Genomic DNA, 23,922 nt, shown 5'->3' with positions numbered 1-23,922 from the left:
ATTTAAACTCAGGCCTGTCTTGGCTCCTGGAATGCCCAGTCACCTCAAGCCCTCACTCTGATTCTAGAAAGAGGTGAGAGAGGAGAAGAAGCCTCTGAAACACCCCGGGGGAGGCAGAGAAGGGAGGTGGGCCGTGTCGGCACAGCACCTGAGTCTGCACCTTCTGCGTGGGGCTCAGGTTGTATAATCAAGGGGCCTTGAGGGGAAATTGAGAAGGAGGGCTGGTCTGACACTTGAGTGACTGGAGAAGGGAGTACCTGGGCTGGGTGGACCCCTGCTTTTTAAAACTAGCCTCTCCCTAAGGGGACTGGCATTGAAGTATGATCATCTTTATTAATGATATTTGGGAGGGTGAGAAGCCTGGGCTCAGGGTCATAATTCATGTCCTAAGTCACCCCCTCCCTCTGTTTACACTTCACCCCACAATCTGGGCATCCCTTGTTCTCCCCAGGATGGGGGCAGGAGCCTCCAGCCTGACCTCCCCGCCTCCATCCCCACCCCTGCAGACCTTCTCCCCTGGGGCTGCCCTCAGGGTAAGTCCAGCTCATTCTTCATCCCCTGAGCACATACCTGGCAATAGCAGCCCGCCTCCCCTCCCTCCTCTCTGGCCCCAGCAGCCTCCTCTCAGGTTCTTGAACACCCCAGCCCTCTCCCGTCTTGGGCTTTTGCACTCTCCGTTCCCTCTGCCTGGAATACCCTTCCCACCCATCTTCACATAGCCACTTCCTCTCATCCAGGTCGGCTCTGATGTCTCCTCCTCTGAGAAGTCCTCCTTGACTTCCCTCCTCCTTCCCCTGATTGATCCCTCTCATAGTGTCCAGCTCATTTCTTTGCAAGCCATTATGACGATCTAGCCCTGTAACTTGTGTACCATCCGCATCCTCTGCTAAGATGTAGATCCTTGAGGGCAGAGGCCTGGGAGCCTCAAGCAGGTGCCTGGTACCTTTTAGTGCTTCATTAGCATTGACTGAGTGGAAACTGAATGAATGGACAGTGATTCTGGAAGAAATCCAGACCAGGGTGTTTTGGCACCTTCTAAAAAACATCTCCTGCAGAGGCCGACTGCAGTCTTTCAGCAGCCGTCTGGCCTGGGTCAGAATCACAGACCCCGGCTTGGCCGCCTCCCAGCTGGGCGACTGTGAACAACCTCTCCATACCTTGGTCTCCTCCTCTCTCTACCATAATCATTTCACAGCACTGACTCTGTGCCCAGCATATACCATTGTTATTTATGGAGCACCTACTAGGTGCCAGGCACTATGCTAGGAGCTGGGGAAACAACTGTGTATGAAATAGGCCAAAACTCTGTCCTTACCAAACGGACGTGCTGCTGAAATCTGGCAGTCTAGTGCTTTGTTATTTTCACATTGTAGAGAATCTCAAATAAAGGTAGTTCCGTAAAGTCCATTAGAAAATAATTGTTACACTTTCCATTTGTCAGATGAAGAAACTGAGGCATTGTGTGGTTAAGGAACTGGGTGAGGTCCCACAGCTAGAAGTGGCCAGGAGAGAACTGACCCCAGGTCCTCTGACTGCAGTGCCCCTTGGGGAAATAATAATAGCTGCTCCCTCTAGGATTGTGGGAGAATCTTTTTTGTTCCATCTGCGTTAATTTATTTTAAAATTTTATGTATTACTTATCTATTTATCTATCTTTCTATTTATTTATTTATGGGTTGGGTAGAGTCTTACAAGTTAAGATGGATAAAGTGCCCAGCGGGGTACCAGGCATGGGGTGCGCGCTCATGAAACCGCTCTCCTCTGAAGGTCAGCATCCGCACGTTTGTTCGCTGCGATTGGGGTCTGTATGGTAAGGCCCCTGCAGCCCGCAGGCCTCCCTGACAGCGCTGGTGTCCCCCTCTCTCCCCAGATGTGAGCCCTGCGGGCCACCCGCCCACCTGTCGCTGAAGCCCGCCCCCCGCCCCAGGCCCAGCATGCGCCTGTCGGTGCGGAGGGCACTGCTGGCAGCCGGCCTCGCCCTGGCCCTGGTGCTGGCCGTCCAGCTAGGGCAGCAGGTGCTGGAGTGCCGGGCAGTGCTGGGGGGCCCCCGGAGCCCCCGACGGGCTATGCGGCCGGAGCAGGAGGACCTGGTGATGATGGGCACGGACCACGTGGAGTACCGTTACGGCAAGGCCATGCCGCTCATCTTCGTGGGGGGCGTGCCCCGGAGCGGCACCACGCTGATGCGTGCAATGCTGGACGCCCACCCGGAAGTGCGCTGCGGCGAGGAGACCCGCATCATCCCCCGGGTGCTGGCCATGCGTCAGGCCTGGTCCAAGTCCGGCCGGGAGAAGCTGCGGCTGGACGAAGCGGGTGTCACGGACGAAGTGTTGGATGCCGCCATGCAGGCCTTCATCCTGGAGGTGATCGCCAAGCACGGCGAGCCGGCCCGCGTCCTCTGCAACAAAGACCCGTTCACCCTCAAGTCCTCCGTCTACCTGTCACGCCTGTTCCCCAACTCTAAGTTCCTGCTGATGGTGCGAGACGGCCGGGCCTCAGTGCACTCCATGATCACCCGCAAGGTCACCATCGCTGGCTTTGACCTCAGCAGCTACCGCGACTGCCTCACCAAGTGGAACAAGGCCATCGAGGTGATGTACGCGCAGTGCATGGAGGTGGGCAAGGACAAGTGCCTGCCCGTGTACTACGAGCAGCTCGTGCTGCACCCCCGGCGCTCCCTCAAGCTCATCCTCGACTTCCTTGGCATCGCCTGGAGCGACGCTGTCCTGCACCACGAGGACCTCATTGGCAAGCCGGGTGGTGTCTCCCTGTCCAAGTGAGTGGCGCCTCCACCTTCCCCTCAGACCCCTGGTCCTGGAGACAGAGGTGCTCGGTAGAATGATCAGCTCTGCCTTTCTGAACTGTGTGGCCTTGGGCAAGTCGCTGTACCTCTCTGAGCCTCAGCTTCCTTTTCAAAAAAGGGGGGGAGGGGGAAGCAGTCATTCCTCCCCAAACTTTGAATGTGCTTTGCAGTAGGCTATAGTAGGTAAAGGTGGAGAGTACAGATTCTAGAACCAGGCTGTCTGACTTTGAATCCCAACTCTGCCACCTTTTAGTTGTGTGATCTTGATCAAATGCTTCGGCCTCTCTGGGCTTAAATTCCCTCATCTGTAGCATGGGGATATAATCTGACCACCTTTTGTTCACAGGTGTGACCAGCAAATAGGTTAATACATGTTAGGTAATGTTGTTCTCATCATTCTCGTTTTAGTGTTGATCTTGCTTTTATAGGAATGCTCATCAGCCTTACCATCACTGCCATTTATTGAGTACCTGCTGTGTGGCCAGCCCTGAGTTAAGCCCCCAACAATCATTCCTTTATTCCCCCCCCTTTTTTTTGCTTTTTGGGGCCGCAATGGTGGCATATGGAGGTTCCCAGGATAGGGGTCCAGTCGAAGCCTCAGCTGCCAGCCTAACACAGCCACAGCAACGTGGGATCTGAAGCTGCATCTGTGACTTACGTACGCCACAGCTCATGGCAGTGCCGGATCCTTAACCCACTGAGCGAGGCCAGGGATCGAACCCGAAACCTCATAGTTCCTAGTTGGATTTGTTTCCGCTGCACCACAACGGCAACTCCCATTCTTTTAATCCTTACAGCAACCTCAGACGTAAGAACTGCTCTTATCCCCATTTTACAGATGAAGAAACCAAATTTCAAGAAAGTTATTAGCCTAGGGCCACACAGCTAGGAAAGCGTGGTGTCCGGATTTGAACCCAGGTCTTTTGTACTCCTGCGCATGTGTTCTCCGTGGCTGGGACCCACCCTCCCTCTTTCTTCTATCCCTAGCTCTCTGCCTTCCTTCTTTAGGGAGGCTGTTTGTCTCCTGAGACCCACAGCTCTAGAACAGTGCAGGAACAGAGTGGGACATTCTGGCATCTCCATCCTGGTCAGGTGCCAGCACCCCTGAGAGCTCAGTGGAAAGGCCGTCCTTCCAGGGCAACACATCCCATTCTTTCAGGGCTGGCCCCTCCCAGGCTCCGCCCCCAAGAGATCTTGAACCCTGAGCATGGCTGGGGGTTTGCAGCAGCTCTCCTCCTGGCAGTGAAGTGCTCACAGGCTGAGTACCACAGCCAGATGGTGCTGGAGCTGGGATTTTGTAGATGACCAAAGGAATACATACTGATTGTAGGAAATTGAGGAAACATAAACAACAAGAAAGAAAACAACCCATAGTCCCACTTCCCAGGTTTTGATATATGGCCTGCTGGTCCTTGGTCAGGGCATATTTTTTTTAATTGAAGTGTAACTGATTTATAATATTGTGTTAATTTCTGCTGTACAGCAAAGTGATTCAGTTATACATAATATACACTCTTTTAAAAAATACTCTTTTCCATTATGGTTTGTCATAGGACATTGAATACAGCATTGTACATTGCTGTACAGTAGGACCTTGCTATTTATCTTCTCTGTGTATAATAGCTCACATCTGCTAACCCCAACCTCCCACTCCATCCTTCCCCAAACCCCCTCCCTCTTGGCAACCACAAGTCTGTTTTCCATCTGTGTGGGTTTGTTTCTGTTTCATAGATAGGTTCATTTGTGTCATATTTTAGTTTCCACATATAAGTGACACTGTATTGTACTTGTTTTTCTCTTTCTGACTTAGTTTCAGTGTGATAATCTCTAGATCCACCCATGTTGCTGCAAATGGCATTTTGTTCTTTTGATGACTGAGTAGTAGTCCATTGTATGTATGTACCACATCTTCTTGATCTATTCCTCTGTTGATGGACATTTAGGTTGTTTCCATGTCTTGCCTATTGTAAGCAGTGCTGCTGTGACCATTGGGTGCCTCTTTGTTTTGAGTTATTTTTTCCCAGGTATATGCCAGGCATGGGATTGCTAAATCATACGGAACTCTCTTTTTAATTTTCTGAGGAACCACCACACTGTTCTCCGTAGTGGCTGCACCAATTTACATTCCCACCAACAGTGTAGGAGGGTTCCCTTTTGTCCACACCCCCTCCAGCATTGGTAATTTGTAGACTTTTTAATGATAGCCATTGATTAGGACATACTGACAAGACTGCAGTCTTGCTGGGCATGTTCCTCTGTAACCTTCCCTCACCTTGTGTTGGGGTCCACGTGCCCATGGCCTCAGCACTCTGCTGTGACATCATTTTGAGTGGCTGCATAATATTCACCACACAATTCCTGTGTTCTATTTGATGTGTCCTATTTTTGGGCATGTTGGATATTGACTCAAATCAAGTGTGGCTCCCATTTCAGGGATGCATCTATGTGATTTTCTTCCCGTAAAGTCCTGGAGACACAAGGATTGTGACAAAGGCCATGCAACGTGTTTGATCATGTCCAATATGTTTGCCATAAATAACCTTTGCAGCAAGCATTTTGCAGGTGAAATAACTCGTGGATTGATACTTGCAGTTTCATGACACCAGGAAATGATAATGTATCGGTTTCTGCAAACCCTTTGGTGAGCATCCCTCCCAGCTGTCAAAACCAAAACTGTATCAGCTGTGGCAAATGAAGGGGACAGCTGCTGATAACAACAGCCTTTGAGAGCATTGATGATGCTTCTTTAGCTAATTTAGATGCAACGCCTTGCTCTCTCTTGCCGTCCTTACAGATTTATCACATAGTATTAGACATCAGGAGCAATGGTCACTGCAGCACTATTCACAGTAGCCCAGATGTGGAAACAACCTAAGTGTCCATCAACAGAGGAATGGATAAAGAAGATGTGGTACCTATATACAATGGACTATTACTTAGCCATAAAAAGGAATGAATTAATGCCATTTGCAGGAACATGGATGGACCTAGAGATTATCCTACTGAGTGAAGTAAGTCAGACAGAGAAAGGCAAATATCATATGAGATCACATATGTGGGATCTAAACTGTGACACAAAGAAACTATGAAACAGAAATAGACTCACATACATGGAAAGCAGACTTACAAAGGGGAAAGGGGGTGGGGTGGTAAATTAGGAGTTTGGGATTAGCAGATACAAACTGCTATACATAAAATAGATAACCAGAGTTCCCATCATGGCTCAGTGGAAACAAATCTGCCTAGCGTCCATGAGGACGAAAGTTCCATCCCTGGCCTTTCTCAGTGGGTTAAGGATCCGGCGTTGCTGTGGGCTGTGGTATAGGTAGGAGGGAGGGAGGGAGAAAGGAAAAAAGAAAGAAAGGAAGAAAGAAAGATTTTCTCAACTTCTGATGCACATTAGAGTCTGAGAGCTTAAAAAAATAAATAAAATGGATAACCGACCAAGTCCTACTATGGAGCACAGGGAGCTATAATCAATGTCCTGTGATAAACCATAATGGAAAAGAATATGAAAAAGAATATGTGTAATTGACTCACTTTGCTGTGCAGGAGAAACAAACACAACAGTGTAAATCAGCTATGCTTCGATTTTTAAAAAAGTTGGAGACAAAAGAAGAATCAAGCTCCTCCCATCCCCCCCACAAAGGAACGATTACCAGATTCCTGATGAGTATAAGTGTCTTGAAAATGGTGAAAATGCTTACAGAATCTGGCTTAGATTAGCTCAACAAAGGATTTGCAGAAACTGATAGGGTATCATTTTCTAGTGTAATTAACTGTCAACCAGTTATTTTCTCTTTTGTGGCAAAATGACCTTATGGCCAGTTGTGGGGCAGAATTGCTTGCAGCAAAGAAGTTTATGGTGAAAATACCTAGAATGGTTTACTTGTTTGTTTGTTAGGGCCGCACCCACAGCATATGGAAGTTCCCAGGCTAGGGGTTGAATCAGAGCTGCAGCTGCTGACCTACATCACAGCCACAGCAATGCCAGAGCCTTTAACCCACTGAGTGGGGACAGGGATTGAACCCTCATCCTCATGGATACTAGTCACATTCATTTCTGCTGCACCATATGGAAACTCCCTGGAGTTGAGATTTAAATCCAGATCTACAGACTACAGATCCGTGCTCTCCCCACAATCCACAACTTTCATTCTCCCCAGCCCCCCTCACTCCCTGTTCCATCTTCCTTTTGTTCCATCTCTTCCTGTTCTTCTTTCCTGAGTTATCACTTAGGTGGGCTGGGAGTATCTAGAAATAGGTCCTTGATCCTAGGAGTTCCCCATCTTCCATCTTATAAAGCCTCTGAACTATAATTGATGGTTGTGAGTTGGCTGGCTTGGGAATCCTGTTACAGGGGAGAGTAAGGGAGCACATACAGCAAAATGTTGAAAATAACCTTAGCGTCCATCTTTAGGGGAATGGAAAAAGAATGAGGTACTGGGTGCAAAAAAAAAAAAAAAGTCTACAAACCAGCATAGAATTAACTAGCATAGAATTTCTGTTTTTAAATTTGCAAGCAAACCCATAGACTTTCTGTGTGTGTGTATGTGTGGGAGAGAGAGAGAGAAATAACACTTACTGAGACCTTACAGTATATACCAGCTATTCTTTTATTATTAACTCATTTATTCCATAGAATAGCTCAGTGAGGTAGGTACTGTTATGATTTCCATTGTAGAGGTCAGGAAACTGAGGCTCAGACAGGTTCAGTCACTTTCCTAAGGTCACACAGCTGGTGTTATTACAGCTGGCATTTGCACCCGGGAAATCTGGCCCCTGAGGGGCGTAGCCTCTCTGTTTATTTATTCGTTTATTCTTTTTTTTTTTTTTTTCTTTTTATGGCATATGGAAGCTCTCAGGCTAGGGGTCAAATCGGAGCTGCAGCTGGCAGCCTACACCACAGCCACAGCAACGCCAGATCCAAGCCACATCTGCGACCTATACCATGGTTTGCAGCAATGCCAGATCCTTAACCCACTGAGCGAGGTCAGGGATCGAACCTGCATCCACATGGATACTAGTCAGGTACTTTATCCACTGATCTACAGTGGGAACTCCCAAAATATCCCATCTTAATCGTAGAAATAAAAGGTTATTTTTCAGAAGTCAGAGAGGTCAAGGATGCAGAATTTCAGCACCACCAGTGCTTGCAGCACTTTCTGCCAACCTTGCACCCCATGCCCTTATCCCCACAGTACAGAGCAGATATGATGAGGCCAGGTGACTACCCTGCATTCTTTTTCTTTTTTTTTTTTTGCTATCTTGGGCCGTTTCCACGGCATATGGAGGTTTCCAGGCTAGGGGTCTAATCAGAGCTGTAGCCGCCAGCCTACACCAGAGCCACAGCAACGCAGGATCCGAGTCGCGTCTGCAACCTACACCACAGCTCACGGCAACGCCAGATCGTTAACCCACTTAGCAAGGGCAGGGACCGAACCCGAAACCTCATGGTTCCTAGTCGGATTCGTTAACCACTGCGCCACGACAGGAACTCCCTACCCTGCATTCTTAGAGTTGGTGAGGGCTGAGCAGGGCGGGTGGGAGCGGGTCCCCCCAGTGGTTCCTGCTGCTCCAGAGTCACTGAACAGGGAGCCTGCCAGGCGCCCTCTGGGTCTGCCTGTGCCCCAGCCAGCCTCTCCTCTCTCCCCAGGATCGAGCGATCCACAGACCAGGTCATCAAGCCTGTGAACCTGGAAGCTCTCACCAAATGGACTGGCCACATCCCTGGGGACGTGATGCGAGACATGGCCCAGATCGCCCCCATGCTGGCTCGGCTCGGCTATGACCCCTATGCAAACCCACCCAACTACGGCAACCCTGACCCCATCGTTGTCAACAACACACACAGGGTGAGTGGAGACACGCTCAAGGGCTGGGCCAGGGGGGCAGTTTGGAGGCTTCAGCCACTTGAGAGAACATTTAGTTTCTTTAGTCTCTTGATTCTTAAGCAGTTGGTTTGTTTCTGTCTCATGGACATGGTGAATCATATGACTGCTTGTATTTTACATTATCGCTTGGGCTGCAAGGAAGCTCAACACCAACTGGTAACCTGTCTCTCGCACTCCATAGTGTCTTAAGGCAGGCTCATCTGTGCACCAATTTCATCCTACTTTTCTCCTCTCATTTACCCTTTGTCCCCCGTTTCCCTGGCTGTTTGTTCAAGTTTGTTCAACTGTTTGTAAAGCACTTCAAGTCTTTGTTGAGACTAGGCAGAAATACATCAACTATTGGTCCCTTTATTGCCTCCATAAAGGTCAGTGTTTACTTCTCAGATAAATGTGAGCTTAAGGGAGTTTAAATTAATTTGTTAGTTCTCCTTAGTGTAGGTGGTCAAGGGGAAAGGGCTTCGAGAGGATGTTTTTTGAAGCAAAAAAGTAGCCTAATCCTGGGTGGAAGAACCATGAACAAGTTCACAGTCTTATTTACAATGTTACTGTCTCAGCTTCTCCTTTACTTTTGGTGCTGTGTTCTGACTTCCTCAGAGATACGAAGTTAATGAAAATATCTATAAAGGGGAGCCAGGCCTGAGGAGGGACCCCGGCCCTTATATCATGAAGACCCGGAGTTTTCATTTAAGCTGAGCCTGGCATTTCTGAACACATGTTGATTTTAGAAAGTACACCATTCCGGGAGTTCCCATTGTGGCTCAGCAGTAAGGAACCTGACTGGTATCCATATGGATGTGGGTTCGATCCCTGGCCTCGCCCAGTGGCTTAAGGATCCGGTGTTGCCATGAGCTGTGACCCCTAGCCTGGGAACTTCGTATGCTGCAGGTGTGACCCTAAAAAGACAAGAAAGAAAGTAAACAATTTTTTTTTTCTTTTCCCTCTTTACAATTGTGGTATAATTGACTTAATACTTTAGTTTCAGGTATACCACAGAATGATTTGGTATTTGTATACACAGCAGGATGATCACCACAGGTTGTGTCTAATGACCTGCTGCCACCATACGGAGCTCCAGACTGTGCAGTGCAGCAGTACTGAGTGACTGGCATCTCCGTGCTGTACTTTACCTCCCTTTGGTGTCTTTATTTTATGCCTGGCCAGGTGCACCTCTTGACCCCTTCCTCCATTTCCTCTCCCCTCCCCCAGCCCCACAGTTCTTGGTTGAATCACAGAAGGAGAAAGCCATTCCTCGCTTATTCTCCTTTATTGTTATTGTTATTATTTTATTTTATTTTTTATTTTTTTGCTTTTTAGGGCTGCTCCTGTGGCATATGGAGGTTCCCAGGCTAGGGGTCCAATCGGAGCTGTTGCTGCCGGTCTACACCACAGCCATAGCAACGCCAGATCCGAGCCACATCTGCGACCTACACCACAGCTCACAGCACTGCCAGATCCTTAACCCACTGAGCAAGGCCAGAGGTCAAATCTCCATTCTCATAGATACTAGTTGGATTTGTTTCCACTGCACCACAGTGGGAACTCCTCTTTTTCTCCTTTAATCTTCAGTTGACTCCAGGAGAAAGGCTGCATTTGGTACCAATAAGCTTTTTACACTCCTGCGTGTAAGCTCTCTAACAGAGAGAATTTACTAACACTGAGCTCTGGGGACTCAGCCTTTGTCACTGAAGGGTAAGCCCACCTCTCACTACTTCTCCCGACATCAGCTGATTTTGCAAACACCTACTTGTGGGAAAACTCAGAGTCAATTTAGATTCCCAGGCTGCATGGAGGGATTTGTGTTTTTAACATTTATCATCAATTAATTTTATTTGTTTACTTTTTTTTGTCTTTTTTGGAGGGGGGCTGGAACTGCAGCATGTGGAGGTTCCCAGTCTAGGAGTCAAATCAGAGCTGCACCTGCCAGCCTACACCACAGCCTCAGCAACTCCGGATCTGAGCCTCGTCTGCCACCCACACCACAGCTCATGGCAACACAGGATCCTCAACCCACTGAGCAGGGCCAGGGATTGAACCCGCATCCTCATGGATCCCAGTCGGGCTCACCACTGCTGAGCCACAAGGGGAACTCCAAAGAGGTCTCTAGTTTTCTTCCAAAGAGGTTTACTCCTTGAGGTTCCACACATCTTAACACATGCCAGACTCCTTTTTTAGTCTTTACGGTGTTTTTGCTACAACTACAAAGCTAAGTCCTGAGTTGAAATTCGTGTGTGTGTGTGTTTCTGTGTTTACTGAAGGTGCTAAATGTTCCCATATTAGATCCTGGTGCTTCTGGGGTATGATACACTCAGTTCTGAAAAGACCCTGGTGATAATGAAATTATTGATAGCTGTGCTATCCATTAAGCCACTAGCCTTGTGTGGACACTGAAATGTGACCAGTGAAATGTGATGAGTCCACGTTGAAAGGTGCTTTATGAGTGTGAAAAACACACTGAGTTTTGACGTCCTCATACCCCCAAAAAGCATGTCACGTTTCTCATTAATCATATTTATATTGATTATGTAGAGGAGGAAAACTTTGCCCTTTCTCCCCTCTAGATTCTTTGGCTGGTCTGGTAATTAAATCAAAATAAGACAGATCAATAGGAGGGAAAGCAAACTTAATATCAGCCATACAGGGGCTCATAAAAATATGAGATTCAAAAGGAAGGGCCAAAGGGGGCCTCTTTTAGATGAAGAGACAGTGTGTTTGTGAAGAACTAACAAGATGAAGACACTTGGGCTTGGGGTGGTAAATTAGCGAAGAAGTAACAAGGTTTGTTTACACAGCCTTCTCAGCCCCAAATGCTCGATCTCTGATGACAAGGGTGTCTCTCTACCTCCTGATGCCCATGGGAGATATATTTCCTGCTGTCAGGACTGCAAAGAAGGGTCAGATTGTACTTCTTTTTTTTTTTTTTTTTGCTTTTTAGGGCCGCTCCCGTGGCATATAGAGGTTCCCAGGCTAGGGGTCCAATCAGAGCTGTGGCTGCCGGCCTACACACCACAGCCACAGCAACGCTGGATCCGAGCCGCATCTTCGACCTACACCACAGCTCACGGCAACGTCGGATCCCTAATCCACTGAGTGAGGCCAGGGATCGAACCTGCAACCTCATGGTTCCTTGTCGGATTCGTTTCTGCTGTGCCAAAGACGGGAACTCCCAGATGGTACTTCTTGCACTGTCTGTTTCTTAAATAACTTTAATTTTTAAAAAAATGAGTATGCCAAAGTGGTAGGTTTGGGGGCGACCTGCCCTGAACCCCCTCAATTCCATGTTGAAGTAGTAATATTTTAGCTATATCAGGTTAAATAAAAATATCGCTAGAATTAATTTCACCCATTTCATTTTTTTTTTCTAGTGTGACTACTTGAAAATTTTAACTTATACATTGTATTCGGCTCACAAGCCTGTTGCAAGGCGCTGGTCTATCCAGTGCCTTGTATTTTGGGAGTAAGTGGAAAGGCCTGGAATTTTCTGGCTCCCACCTCGGGGCTTTTGCCCTAGTCACATCCTCTGTCCGGAATGCTTCTTCTTCATGACTTAGCAGGATTTCCTTTTCACTCAGATCTCAGCTCAAAGGCCACCCATTCCAAGAGGCCCTTTTTTGACCACCCACTCAAAAGAAGCTCCCTGGTCTCTCCTAATCACATCTTTTTGTCTTTCCTCATAATACTTGCTATGGTTTGATACGTTCGTGTTTATTGTTATTTGCAGATTGTCTGCCTTCCCTGCCACTCTAGAATGGAAGCTCTAGGAGAATGGGAATTGTAATTGTCTGGTTAATGTTTTACTCCCACCTCCCAAGCTCAGAATAATGCCTGGTATAAGAGGAGCTCAATAAATATTTGTTGGATGGATGAGTAGATAAATGGGTGGGTGGATGGATGGATGGATGGATGGGTGTGAAAGTGATGGGTTAATTTTATTTTTGATCATTTCTACAACGGTGACTTTTTTTTTTCTCCTTCCCAGGTCTTGAAAGGGGACTATAAGACACCAGCCAATCTGAAAGGATATTTTCAGGTTAGAAACCCCAAGGGGATTTCTGCTGCACCACAAGCTAGCTGTGTATGCCCTTGAACACTTCATGTCTCCAATATGGCTGATGGTTTCCCCATCAGAAAACTGGGTGGGGGTGGGGGTCAGGCCAGAGGCTCTCAAGTGTCTGATTCACCTGGGGCCACATCTCAGCAGCCCTTCAGCCTGAGCCCCTTCCCTTACTCATCCCCTAGCTTGAAATAAGTTGGAGGGACTTGGTGGAGACTGTTCAAATGTTCTGCCTCTAGCCTTAAATTCAACTTCATTTAAAGTGGCAGTTTCCTGGAGTTCCTGTCATGACTCAGCAGAAACGAATCTGACTAGTATCCATGAGGACGCAGGTTCCATCCCTGGACTCGTTCAGTGGGTTAAGGATCCGGCGTTGTCATGAGCTGTGGTGTAGGTTGCAGACGTGGCTCAGATCCTGCGTTGCTGTGGCTGTGGTGTAGGCCAGCAGCTGCTGCAGCTCCAGTTTGGTCCCTAGCCTGGGAACTTCCATATGCTTCGGATGGGGCCCTAAAAAGACCAAAAAAAAAAAGTGGCAGTTTCCAAACACAGCCCAGTGCAAAACTTCCATCAGTCTACCAAAAAATGAGAAACGTGGGGTCCTGCTGTGGTGCAGCGGAATCGAAAGCGTCTTGGGAATACCTGGGATGCAGGTTCAGTCCCCTGCCCTGCACAGTGGGTTAAGGATCTGGCATTGCTGCAGCCTCGGCTTAGGTCTCGACTGAGGCTCAGATCTGATCTATGGCCCAGGAACTCCATATGCTGTAGGGTGGCCAAAAATGAAAAATAAAATAAGGTCATGCCATGGTAAGGTTGAAGTGGCTTTAAAAAAAAACCCTGAGAAACGTGAGGGTCACATGGTACATGTATGCAAATATAGGCATGATACTCTCCAGTGTCCCCACTTGCATTCCCCCTACCAGCCAGGCTTCCCACATATCCTGGGTGTGTCCGTGGGTGGCCATCCATGGATCTTGTCAAGAAGAACCACTTCCAAGACTGACATTATAGCCATTCTCCTTTTGGTGCCCAAGTGCCTGTTTTTAAATGAAGTGTCTTGGTATAGTTGCAGTTTGTGTGTGTGTGATTTAACTTGGCAAATAAAGGGAGGGCTGGACCATCAGAAGCTGAATTATCAAACTCAAGGAGTCTCATTGCCCAGGTCTGGCACCTCTCAGTTCTTTGGGGATCAGTCCACGTTCCCTTTGTTGGAATCCGAAACCCACCTCTTGCCACAGTGAAAAAATATGCTGCCAGAATTACTCATCATTAATGTGAAAAGATGATGTAACATCTTTCATTTAAGTGAAAAGATGATGTAACAAGAACAACAAACAGAAGTGGGGGAAGGGGAATGCGCCAAGATCTGAATGAAACCCTTTGCATTTTTACATAGAGTATGTTTTTGGCCCGCCTGGATATACATTTTTGCATCCATTGCAGCTGCGTTGTATGAGCTGCTTTGTTTTTCTTTTTTTCTTTTTTTCTTTCTTTTTTCTTTTATTTTTTTTAAGCGTCGTATGGAAGTTCCCAGGTAAGGGGTCGAATCAGAGCTGCAGCTACCAGCCTACACCATAGCCACAGCAACACCAGATCTGAGCTGCATCTGCAATCTACACTACAGCTCATGGCAACACCGGACCCTTAAACCATTGAGCAAGGCCAGGGATTGAACCCATGTCCTCACAGAGACTATATCAGGGTTCTTAATCCACTGAGCCACACAGGACTCCTGTTTTGCTTTCTTACTCTTTTTCCATCTTTGGGGTTTCACTGTGGCCATTTCAAATGACCGCCTAGTATTCTTTGGAATGCATTATGTGCCACCAATTGTTTAACTGTTGCCCTAAGATCGTTTGCAATTTTTGGCAATATTTTGAATGATGGCATGTACATATCGTCCTGGTCTTGCCTCTGTTCTGTGGGGCGAGGGGTGCGGAGGGCCTCTGTGGAATCATTCCCTTAGAATACATTTGTAAGGAGTGGCATCAGTGGGTGGGAGAATCCAGATCTTTTTGAACTACAAAGCCAAATTTGTTTTACAAAAGGATTGGACTGTGGAGTTCAGCAGAAAGGAATCTGACTAGCATCCAGGAGGACACAGGTTTGATCCCTGGCCTTGCTCAGTGGGTTAAGGATCCAGCATTGCCATAAGCTGTGGTGTAGGTCGCAGAAGCAGCTTGGATCTGGCATTGCTGTGGTTGTGGTATAGCCCAGCGGCTACAGCTCCAATTTGACCTTTAGCCTGGGAACTGCCATATGTGGCGGGTGCTGCCCTAAAAAGACCAAAAAAAAAAAAAGAATTGGTCCTCCTGCACTGTATGGGGTATTCATGAATCTAGCTGGCCTGGGACTGTTATTTGCTGTCTTAGGAGTAAAGGAATGGCATATGCTTGATCATCATGAGCTCTCCGACCCTCAGGAGAGCTGCCCTGCAAATCACATGCATTATCTTAAACTCCTGCTCTCTGTCTTCGTCATCTCCACTGTGCACATGACAAGATATTGCAAAACTTGGAAACCATCATAGGGCAGCAGTTGAGTAATGGTGGTGTGTCCGCTCTACAGAGTACTCTGTAGCCATCCAAAATGGTAATTGTGAAACCCCAAAGATGGGAAGATAGAAAGCCAGCAAAACAAAGCAGCTCACGTGTTAGAATTGCAACTTATGCAAAAATGTACACTCAGGCCATAAACTCAACCCCCTATCCCTTCCAGGGCTTTGCTGTTCCCTCTGCTGGGCATGCTTTCCCACCCAGATCTGGGCTCATCCTTAGATCTTTGCTTATGGGGTGTTTTTCAACACCAACCACTGATTCTCCGGACGTCACCTAGGTGTTGCATGATTCAGTTCTTTGGGGATTTTTTGCTTTTTAGGGCTGCAGGTGTGGCATATATGAAGTACCCAGGGTAGGGGTTGAATCAGAGCTGCAGCTGCCAGCCTACACCACAGCCACAGCAATGCAGGATCCAAGCCGAGTCTGCCACCTACACTATAGCCAACAACGCTGGATCCTCAGTCCACTGCCTAAGGCCAAGGATTGAACCCACATCCTCATGGATCCTAGTCGAGTTCATTACTGCTGAGCCACGACAGGAACTCCCACATGATTCAGTTCTGACCCATTTCCAGGGATAGTGTCTGACCCCGCAGGTTAAGGGTCTAGCCCCATAAGACTGCCCCCCACTTCAGATACCCAGGCTATCCACATTTCTACCTGGCCAACCACACATTTTGGGGGTGCTCCCATGACCTGCCCCCCTCAAGTTTGATAATTTGCTAGAACAATTCACAGGACTCTGGAAAACACCACTTCCTGGATCACCAGTTTATCATAAAGGCTATATCTCAGGAGGCCCAGTGGAAGAGATGCACAGGGCAGGGTGAGGGTGGGGCCGGGGCTTCCCTGCCCTTGGGGTGCATCACCCTCCCAGCACCTCCACATGTTCACCATCCCAGAAGTTCTCTGAACCCCATTATTGAGGGGTTTCCCTGGAGGTTTCATTAAGGAGGCACGGCTGTTTAATCATCAACCCTTGGTTATTCATCTCCAGCCCCTCTCCCTTCCCCAGAGGTTGAGGTGGGAGTGGAAGGCGCTGAAATTTTCCAACCCTTTACTCGTGCCTTGGCCTCTTTGGTGAGCAGCCCGCATCCTGAAGGTAGGGCCCTCCAGCCACCCATCATCTCTTTTGCTTTTGATCACTGGGGTGATTCCAAGGTTTTTAGGGACCTTGTGCCCGGAACCCAGGGCAGACACCAAATGTTTAGTTTTCATTACACCACACCTTCGCTGTCATCCTCTGGTAGTGACCTCTCTGAACCACATTATCTGCAGCACCCCCAACACGAGTCCCTCACATCAGCCCACTGTATTGCCTGGATTTGAGAGTATCTCATGTATGTGTTTGGCGAGCAGCCCTCCCTGCTAGAATGTGAGCTGAGTGGAAGTAGGAAGGGATCTGATCCCAGAACCTGGCATGTCGTAGGTATATGGTAAACACTCCACTGAGGGAGTAATGTGAGTGCTGACGCTTGGGGCTGCAAGACCCTGGCTCCCCGACCTGGCCGTGACTGTCCCTCTCTGTGTTGTCTTCCTCCAGGTGAACCAGAACAGTACCTCCTCCCACCTAGGAAGCGCATGATTTCCAGGTAGGCCTGCGGACTTTGTGGGGGTGGGTGGGGGTGTCCCAGGACTTCAGAGCCCAGGAGCCACTTTTTGGAAAACCTGTTCCTTCCTGAGCCTCCCTGGGGAGGCTGGGGCGCCAAGGTGGGCTGACCCAACCCCATGGGCAGTTTCCGTGGCAACAGCCTAGGGCAGCTATTTATAGCATCAAGGCTTAGTCTCCTGGCTCTGAATTACTGTGGGCCTAACCAGAAAAAGGTTAGTCTGGCACTGGGGAGGGGGTACGAGAACCAGTGTGATGGGTGGGTTTCCAGAACCATTTTGCACAGAATGCGGGCTGCCAGTCTGGTTTCTATAAACAGCCTCAGGTTGGCCCAACCAATTAATATTCTAATAATAGTCACACGAAGTTCTGGTCTAAGAATAACCCTCACTGCCCTGGGCCAAGGGCTCCTTCTGTGTCACTCCTTTAACCCTCAGCATCCCTGGGCGCATCTGGTGACATGACTGTCCCATTTTACAGAGGAGAAAACCAAAGCCCACAGAAGGGCTGTGACTTTTGCCCAAGGCCACACAGACACCAAATGGCAGTTCTCCCCTCAAAAGTCATCTCCTCCAGAGTTTGCTTTTTTTTTTTTTTCCTCCTTTTTCTTTTTACAGTGGTACCTGCAGCATATGGAAGTTCCCGGGCTAGGGGTCCAATCGGAGCTGCAGCTGCTGGCCTGTGCCACAGCCACAGCAACACTGGCTCTGAGCTGCATCTGTGACCTATGCTGCAGCTCACAGCAATGCTGGATCCTTAACCCACTGATCGAGGCCAGGGATCAAACCCATATCTTCACAGACTCTATGTTAGGTTCTTAACCCACTGAGCCACAATGGGAACTTCCAGAGTTTACTTTTAACAAATGATTTTTTTTTTTTTTTTTTTTTTTTTTTGCTTTTTAGGGCTGTGCTCCCACAGCATATGGAAGTTCCCAGGCTAGGGGTGGAATCAGAGCTGTAGCCGCTGGCCTACGCCACAGCCACAGCAACGCGGGATGCGAGCCACATCTGTGACCTACACCACAGCTCACAGTGATGCCAGATCCTTAAGTCAGTGAGCAAGGCCAGGGATCCAACCCACAATCTCATGGTTCCTAGTTGGGTTCGTTTCCACTGTGCCACAACGGGAACTCCTCCTAACAAATGATTTTAAATGCAGGCTTTTCCATTTGTATTTTGCTGAGGGGCTGGGAAACAGGTTCTGGACTTGGGAGGTTCAAATTTTAAGAACTCTAGGTTCTACTTCTCTCAGCATTTGTTTTCCCCATCTGGCAAATGGGGCTTCCTCACTATCCACCTCCCAGGGTAGCTGTGAGATGAAGTGAGCCTGGGTGGGAGCGTTGGGCCCTGGTTGTGGATGTGGGCACTGGGGTTAAGGCTCCAGTGAGTGAGCCCGCTTCATTTTATCCCCAGCCTCTCTGGTCAAGCTCAAGGAAACTTGGAGGACTCAGTCTTCTTATTGCAGTTTTTTAATAATCAGCACTTTTTTTTTTTTTTTTTTTTTTTTGAAATCCACTGGTCCCAACCCATGGGCTGTTGACACTGTCAGGATATCCATCTTGAGTTGTGCTAAGATCCAGGACTCCTGTTGAATTTCTAAAAAGACTCCCATTGAAAGTAGTCTTTTTTGGAGTTCCTGCTGTGGCACAGTGGGTCAAAGGATCCAATGTTGCTGCAGCTTCAGTGTAGGTCACAGCTGCGGCTCAGATTCAGTCCCTGGCCTGGGAACTTCCATATGCCATGGGTGTAGCCATTAAAAAAAAAGAAGAAAAGAAAGAAAGTAGTCTTTTTCCATGTTTCTCGATTCCCCTCACTCTCTTTCTGCAGGTTTCATTCATGGAATCCTGAACCTTCTCGTTGACAAAAGCCAGATATGTTTCTCCTTTTGCTGTTATGTGGGGTACCTTACACAGGGTGCTTTAGTTAGTCCCCGGAAGAGAACTTCTCTGGAACAAATGCTAATCCTTCCTTGGCCTCTAAAAATTCACTGGCACTTTTTTGGGGGCTGTTCCCATGACATACAGAAGTTCACGGATCAGGGATCAAACCTGCACCACAGCAGCACCTCCAAGCCACGGCTGTGGCAATGCCAGATCCTTAACCCAGTGTGCTACCAGGGAACACCCAGAAAGGTGCATCTTTGAGATCAAGTGGCAGCAGGTTGAGATGTGGGGAGGAACCCAAGAAATATTTTTTCTTTTTTTTTTTTTGCTTTTTAGGGCCAAACCCACAGCATATGGAGATTCCCAGACTAGAGGTCGAATCAGACCTTCAGCTGACAGTCTGTACCACAGCCACAGCAACATGGAATCCGAGCCACATCTGCAACCTACACTACAGTTCATGGCAACGCCAGGTCCTTAAACCCACTGAGTGAGGCCAGGAATCTAACCTGCAACCTCATGGTTACTAGTCAGATTTGTTTTCGCTTCACCATGATGGGAACTCCCCCAAGAAACATTTTTTAATGTAAATTCTCCCCTGGGAGTTCCCATTATGGCACAGCAGAAATGAATCCGACTAGGAACCATGAGGTTGCAGGTTCAATCCCTGGCCTTGCTCAGTGGGTTAAGGATCCGGCATTGCCGTGAGCTGTGGTGTAGGTCGCAGACTCGGCTTGGATCTGGGGTTGCTGTGGCTGTGGCGTAGGCCAGCAGCTACAGCTCTTATTAGACCCCTAGCCTAGGAACCTCCATATGCCACAGGCACGGCCCTAAAAAGACAAAAAGACAAAAAAATTAATTAATTAATTAATTAATTAATTATCTCCAGCTGTCTGGGATGCTATAGAAAATCTTGCATGCTTATGCTAATGCATGCAGACCATCCATCCTGCAATCACACATATAAATATAAAAGATCTATTTCAGAATCACGACTCTGGGCCTAACACCCCGTTTTCTCCCCTTTCAGATCTCTGCAAATGGCTTTGTTGCCAAGAGAGAAGAAACTTTGCATTGGAGTGGAAATCGGACCTCTAATCCAAGCATATTGCTTGCTATTAATGGCCAAAACAGGACTGCCCACGAGGATCATATTTGCATATGTTTGCAAAAGCTGAATCGTCAAAAACTTACCTTGAAACACTCTATCTTAGGACAGTCTGGGGTAGAGAACCAAGAGTGTGGAAGTAGTCTGGCTTTTGAAACTTGGGTATTTTATATTTTCCCCCCTGAGAACTTTCTTTTGAGGGATGGATTTGCCATCTTCCTTAATTTGCAGGATTGCCTCAGTGGCTTTGTTTGCTGGGACAGGGCCCACCACCTGTGCCTCTCCTGTTGACCCTTACTTTTGAATTCAAAGAATCTATTTAAGAATTTAATATATGAGGTTTTCTTTGATTCCTTCTCAGCTCTACTCAGTTTCACAGAGAGAAAAAAAAAAAAAATTCGAATAAACCAAACAGGGATTCATTTGTCTGTGCCTTACTTTACGGAGTGAATAGATATGCGTCTTTCATGTCAAGTGTTATCTGGTGGATTGAGGATGAACAAAGGCTGGAGAATATGGTCCACACAGGGCATGGCTGAACTCTGGTGTCAGATCCCCAGGGCTACCTTCAGATTCGGTAATTTGCTAGAAGGACTCACGGAACTCAGAAAACCTGTTGGACTCACGGTTATGGTTTATTACAGCAAAAGGAGACAGATTAAACTTTGCAAGGGACAAAGGCACAGAGTTCAGGAGAGCCCAGGCACAAACTCCCCAGGATAGGCTTATGGACGTGCTTAATTTTCCCACCAATGGTGGGCTCTGACACAGAGGAAGGCTCACCTCAGCATCCAGGACTCCTTATCAGTCACGAAGTTGTGGGGCCACCCAGTGACTGACCTTACTCAGTCTTCAGCCCCTTCAGGGTCAAATGATACAGCATGACCTAAGGCCCCCATGAATTGCATTGTTAATGTAGAACATCTGCCCTGGTGTGGTCCAGAGTCTTAGGTATTCAAAGATGTTCCTTTAGTGAGGACATCCCCAGGGCTCAGAGGTGAGCTCCCAGGAGCTGGTCAAGCGCCAGTCCTTTCTTTGGCATGTGCAGGGTTTGACCTCTCCAAGCCTGCCAGGTTTGTCCTTGACTGCACAGCCCCCAAGGGCTTGGGGAGCAGCTGGGCTCAGATCAGTTTCCTATCGTCAAGGGTTAAATGCTTTACCCACACTCCTCTACCTTAGCCTCAGGCAGTAATGAGGCTTTGGGAGGCAGTGGCTCACGGCGTGAGGAGTGGATTTGGCTCATCAGGCCAACATAGCAGCTGTGTCTTGAACCTCTGTTTCTTCATCTATAAAATGGGCAAGTTAGAACTTCTGGGTTTAGAGGCTAGTGGGTGACATCGGCAGTGGTGCCTCATGCAATGAGACCACAGTGTGAGGCAGCTCTTGTCTTTTCTGGTCTTGAGACAGCAGTGGGCTGGGCAGTTGATGGAGTCATGGACACAGGAAGCTCACCCCTCAAGGGAAAGCAGAAGACACATCCAGCCTCATTCACGGTTCCACCTATCTGCTGTGGCATCATCTACCAGCTGCCAACTTGGTGACTTAACCATTTATCATCACATCTCTCAGTTGTGGGAATTTAACTAGAGCAGTCCAGGTGGTTCTCACCATCAGAAGGTGGCTGGGATTCTCTCCACTGAAGACTTCTTCAGGAGTTCCCATCATGGTGCAGTGGCTAACGAAGCTGACTAGGAAACATGAGGTTGTGGGTTCGATCCCTGGCCTTGCTCAGTGGGTTAAGGATCCGGTGTTGCCATGAGCTGTGGCATAGGTTGCAAATGAGGCTTGGATCCCCACATTACTGTGGCTCTGGTGTAGGCCAGCGGCTACAGCTCTAATTAGACCCCTATCCTGGGAACCTCCATATTCCATGGGAAGCAGCCCTAGAAAAAGGCAAAAAAAAAATAAAAAAAAAAAAAAAAGAAGAAGACTGCTTCTTTCATGTGTCTGATGCCTGAGCTAGGATGGTTGGAGCATCTTTTATTTTTATTTTTATTTATTTATTTATTTTTTGTCTTTTTGCTATTTCTTGGGCCGCTCCCGCGGCATATGGAGGTTCCCAGGCTAGGGGTCCAATCGGAGCTGTAGCCACTGGCCTACACCAGAGCCACAGCAACACAGGATCCAAGCCGCGTCTGTAACCTACACCACAGCTCACAGCAACGCCGGATCGTTAACCCATTGAGCAAGGGCAGGGACCGAACCCGCAACCTCATGGTTCCTAGTCAGATTCGTTATCCACTGCACCATGACGGGAACTCCTGGTTGGAGCATCTTGAGGTGTTTCCTGGCGTTGCTATCACGTGGCCTGTCCACCTGGTGAGCCTGAGCTTCCCCATGGCATGGCAGTCCCAGGATGGACAGACCTCTTATATGGTAGCTGGCTTCCCCAGAGCAAATGCCACACAGGGGATATGTCTGGAACTGGTGCAGTGTCACTTCCGCTCAGTTTGTCACAGTAGCCATAGGGCCCTCCACAGTCAGGGAAGTCCAGAAACAGACTCCTCTTGATGGTGGAGTGGCAAGACACCATACAGAAGGACATGTGGTTGAGAGAGATTGTCGCAACCATTTTTGGGAAGTGACAATCTGTCTTAACAACCAATATACCAGCCTTGCCTGCAAATCATTAGGCAATGTATGAATTCATCAAATAAATTAAGAAATTTCTCTCTGGGAGATGCTGATGTCATTAGAAAATTCCCTTTCTTTGATTTCCTTTATTCTTTAAGTTACAGTGATTTCAATTCCCCCCAAAGGCAAGGTCATTAAAAACACAGGCTTCTTTGAGGGTTTCCCAGCTTCATCTTGGGATCAGAAATGGTCCTTCCCACTGATGGAGCTCCTCCAGGTCTCCCCAAGCCCCAGTCCTGGCCTAGAACCAGGAGGACCTCTCTTAACCCCTGTCTTCCTTCTCGGTTCTAAACAAGCACTTCTCAGGATAATTAAGTGAAATGCAATTTCTTCAGGCCTAATCCCCACTGCGCTCACCAGGGCTTGGTCTTGAACAAGTGGCCCTTCTCCAGCTTTGGTGTTCACAAGTCTGGGTTATTCTATTTTTTGTTTGTTTTTTCCTTTTAGGAGCACACCTCTGGCATATGAAAATTCCCAGTCTAGAAGTCGAATTGAAGTTACAGCTGCTGACCTATGCCACAGCCACAGCAACGCTAGATCTGAGCTGCATCTGTGACTTACACTGCAGCTCACAGCAATGCCAGACCCTTAGCCCACTGAACTGGGCCACGATTGAACCTGCATCCTCACAAACACTATGTTGAGTTCTTAACCCGCTGAGCCACAATAAGAACTTCTCTTGACCTTTTCTACAGTGCATAGGGAAGCGTTCTAGAAGAATTCAGGATGGATGGTAAAATTTCCATTGGGTAAAAATAATGAATGCCTTTTTGTTAGTATCTTAGAGTATTTCATGGGACATACTTGCACTAAAAATCTATTCGTTTTTTATCTGAAACTCTAACTGGACTTCTTGTATTTTTATTTGCTAAATCTGGTCATCCTAAATAGGGCTGACCATACAACCAGGAACATGTCAGGGAGATGACAGTGTGTTACATCCAAGACTAGATCATAAAAGATCTGGTGGCTTTTGCCTTCTCTCCTGGTTCACTCATTCTGGAAGGGGCTGGTCCTTATGTCATGTGGACACTTGGCAACCCTACGCTCACCAGACAAGGAACCGAAGCCTGCTGCCAACAGCCAGTACCAGCCTGCCAGCCACGTAAGTCAGTCACCTTGGAAGTTGACCGTCCAGCCCCTGCCAGCCTGCAGGTTACTGCAGTCCCAGCTGACACTTTGACTGCAACCCCAGGAGAGACCCCTCTGAGTCAGAAACACCGTTCTAAGTCACTCTTGAATTCCTACTCATAGAAATTGTGTGAGATAAAGTTCACAGTTGTTTCTAGCCACTCAGTTTGAAGGTATTTATTACACTGCAATAGGTGTTACATAGGAACTCATTAAATATTTGTGAATGAATGAATGAAAGATGAAGGCTGC

The 23,922-nt window shown here is 47.9% G+C and overlaps 1 protein-coding gene across 51 annotated transcripts in view; it reads left to right on the top strand.

Moving 5' to 3' along the window:
• The window catches only part of TPST2 (tyrosylprotein sulfotransferase 2), a 64,387-nt gene extending 44,060 nt beyond the window's left edge, over window positions 1-20,327 (top strand). For 38 of the 51 annotated variants that reach the window (XM_084992801.1, XM_084992763.1, XM_084992770.1 and 35 more), the window contains 5 exon segments: window positions 1,871-2,776; window positions 8,460-8,658; window positions 12,674-12,724; window positions 16,847-16,895; window positions 19,828-20,327. In XM_084992801.1, coding sequence (XP_084848927.1) covers window positions 1,935-2,776; window positions 8,460-8,658; window positions 12,674-12,724; window positions 16,847-16,888 — 1,134 coding nt within the window. In that variant the 5' untranslated portion in view covers window positions 1,871-1,934 and the 3' untranslated portion in view covers window positions 16,889-16,895; window positions 19,828-20,327. 51 annotated transcript variants of the gene reach the window in all.
• The last annotated feature ends 3,595 nt before the right edge of the window (window positions 20,328-23,922 follow it).

This window comes from Sus scrofa, chromosome 14, assembly GCF_054392235.1.
Source record: "Sus scrofa isolate SSC_HxYL_T2T_F1_AM1 chromosome 14, Sscrofa_HxYL_maternal_Yorkshire_Landrace_v2.0, whole genome shotgun sequence".
Taxonomy (NCBI): domain Eukaryota; kingdom Metazoa; phylum Chordata; class Mammalia; order Artiodactyla; family Suidae; genus Sus; species Sus scrofa.
The sequence above is the reverse complement of the archived record's forward strand: the minus strand, read 5'-3'. Positions and strand labels throughout refer to the sequence as shown.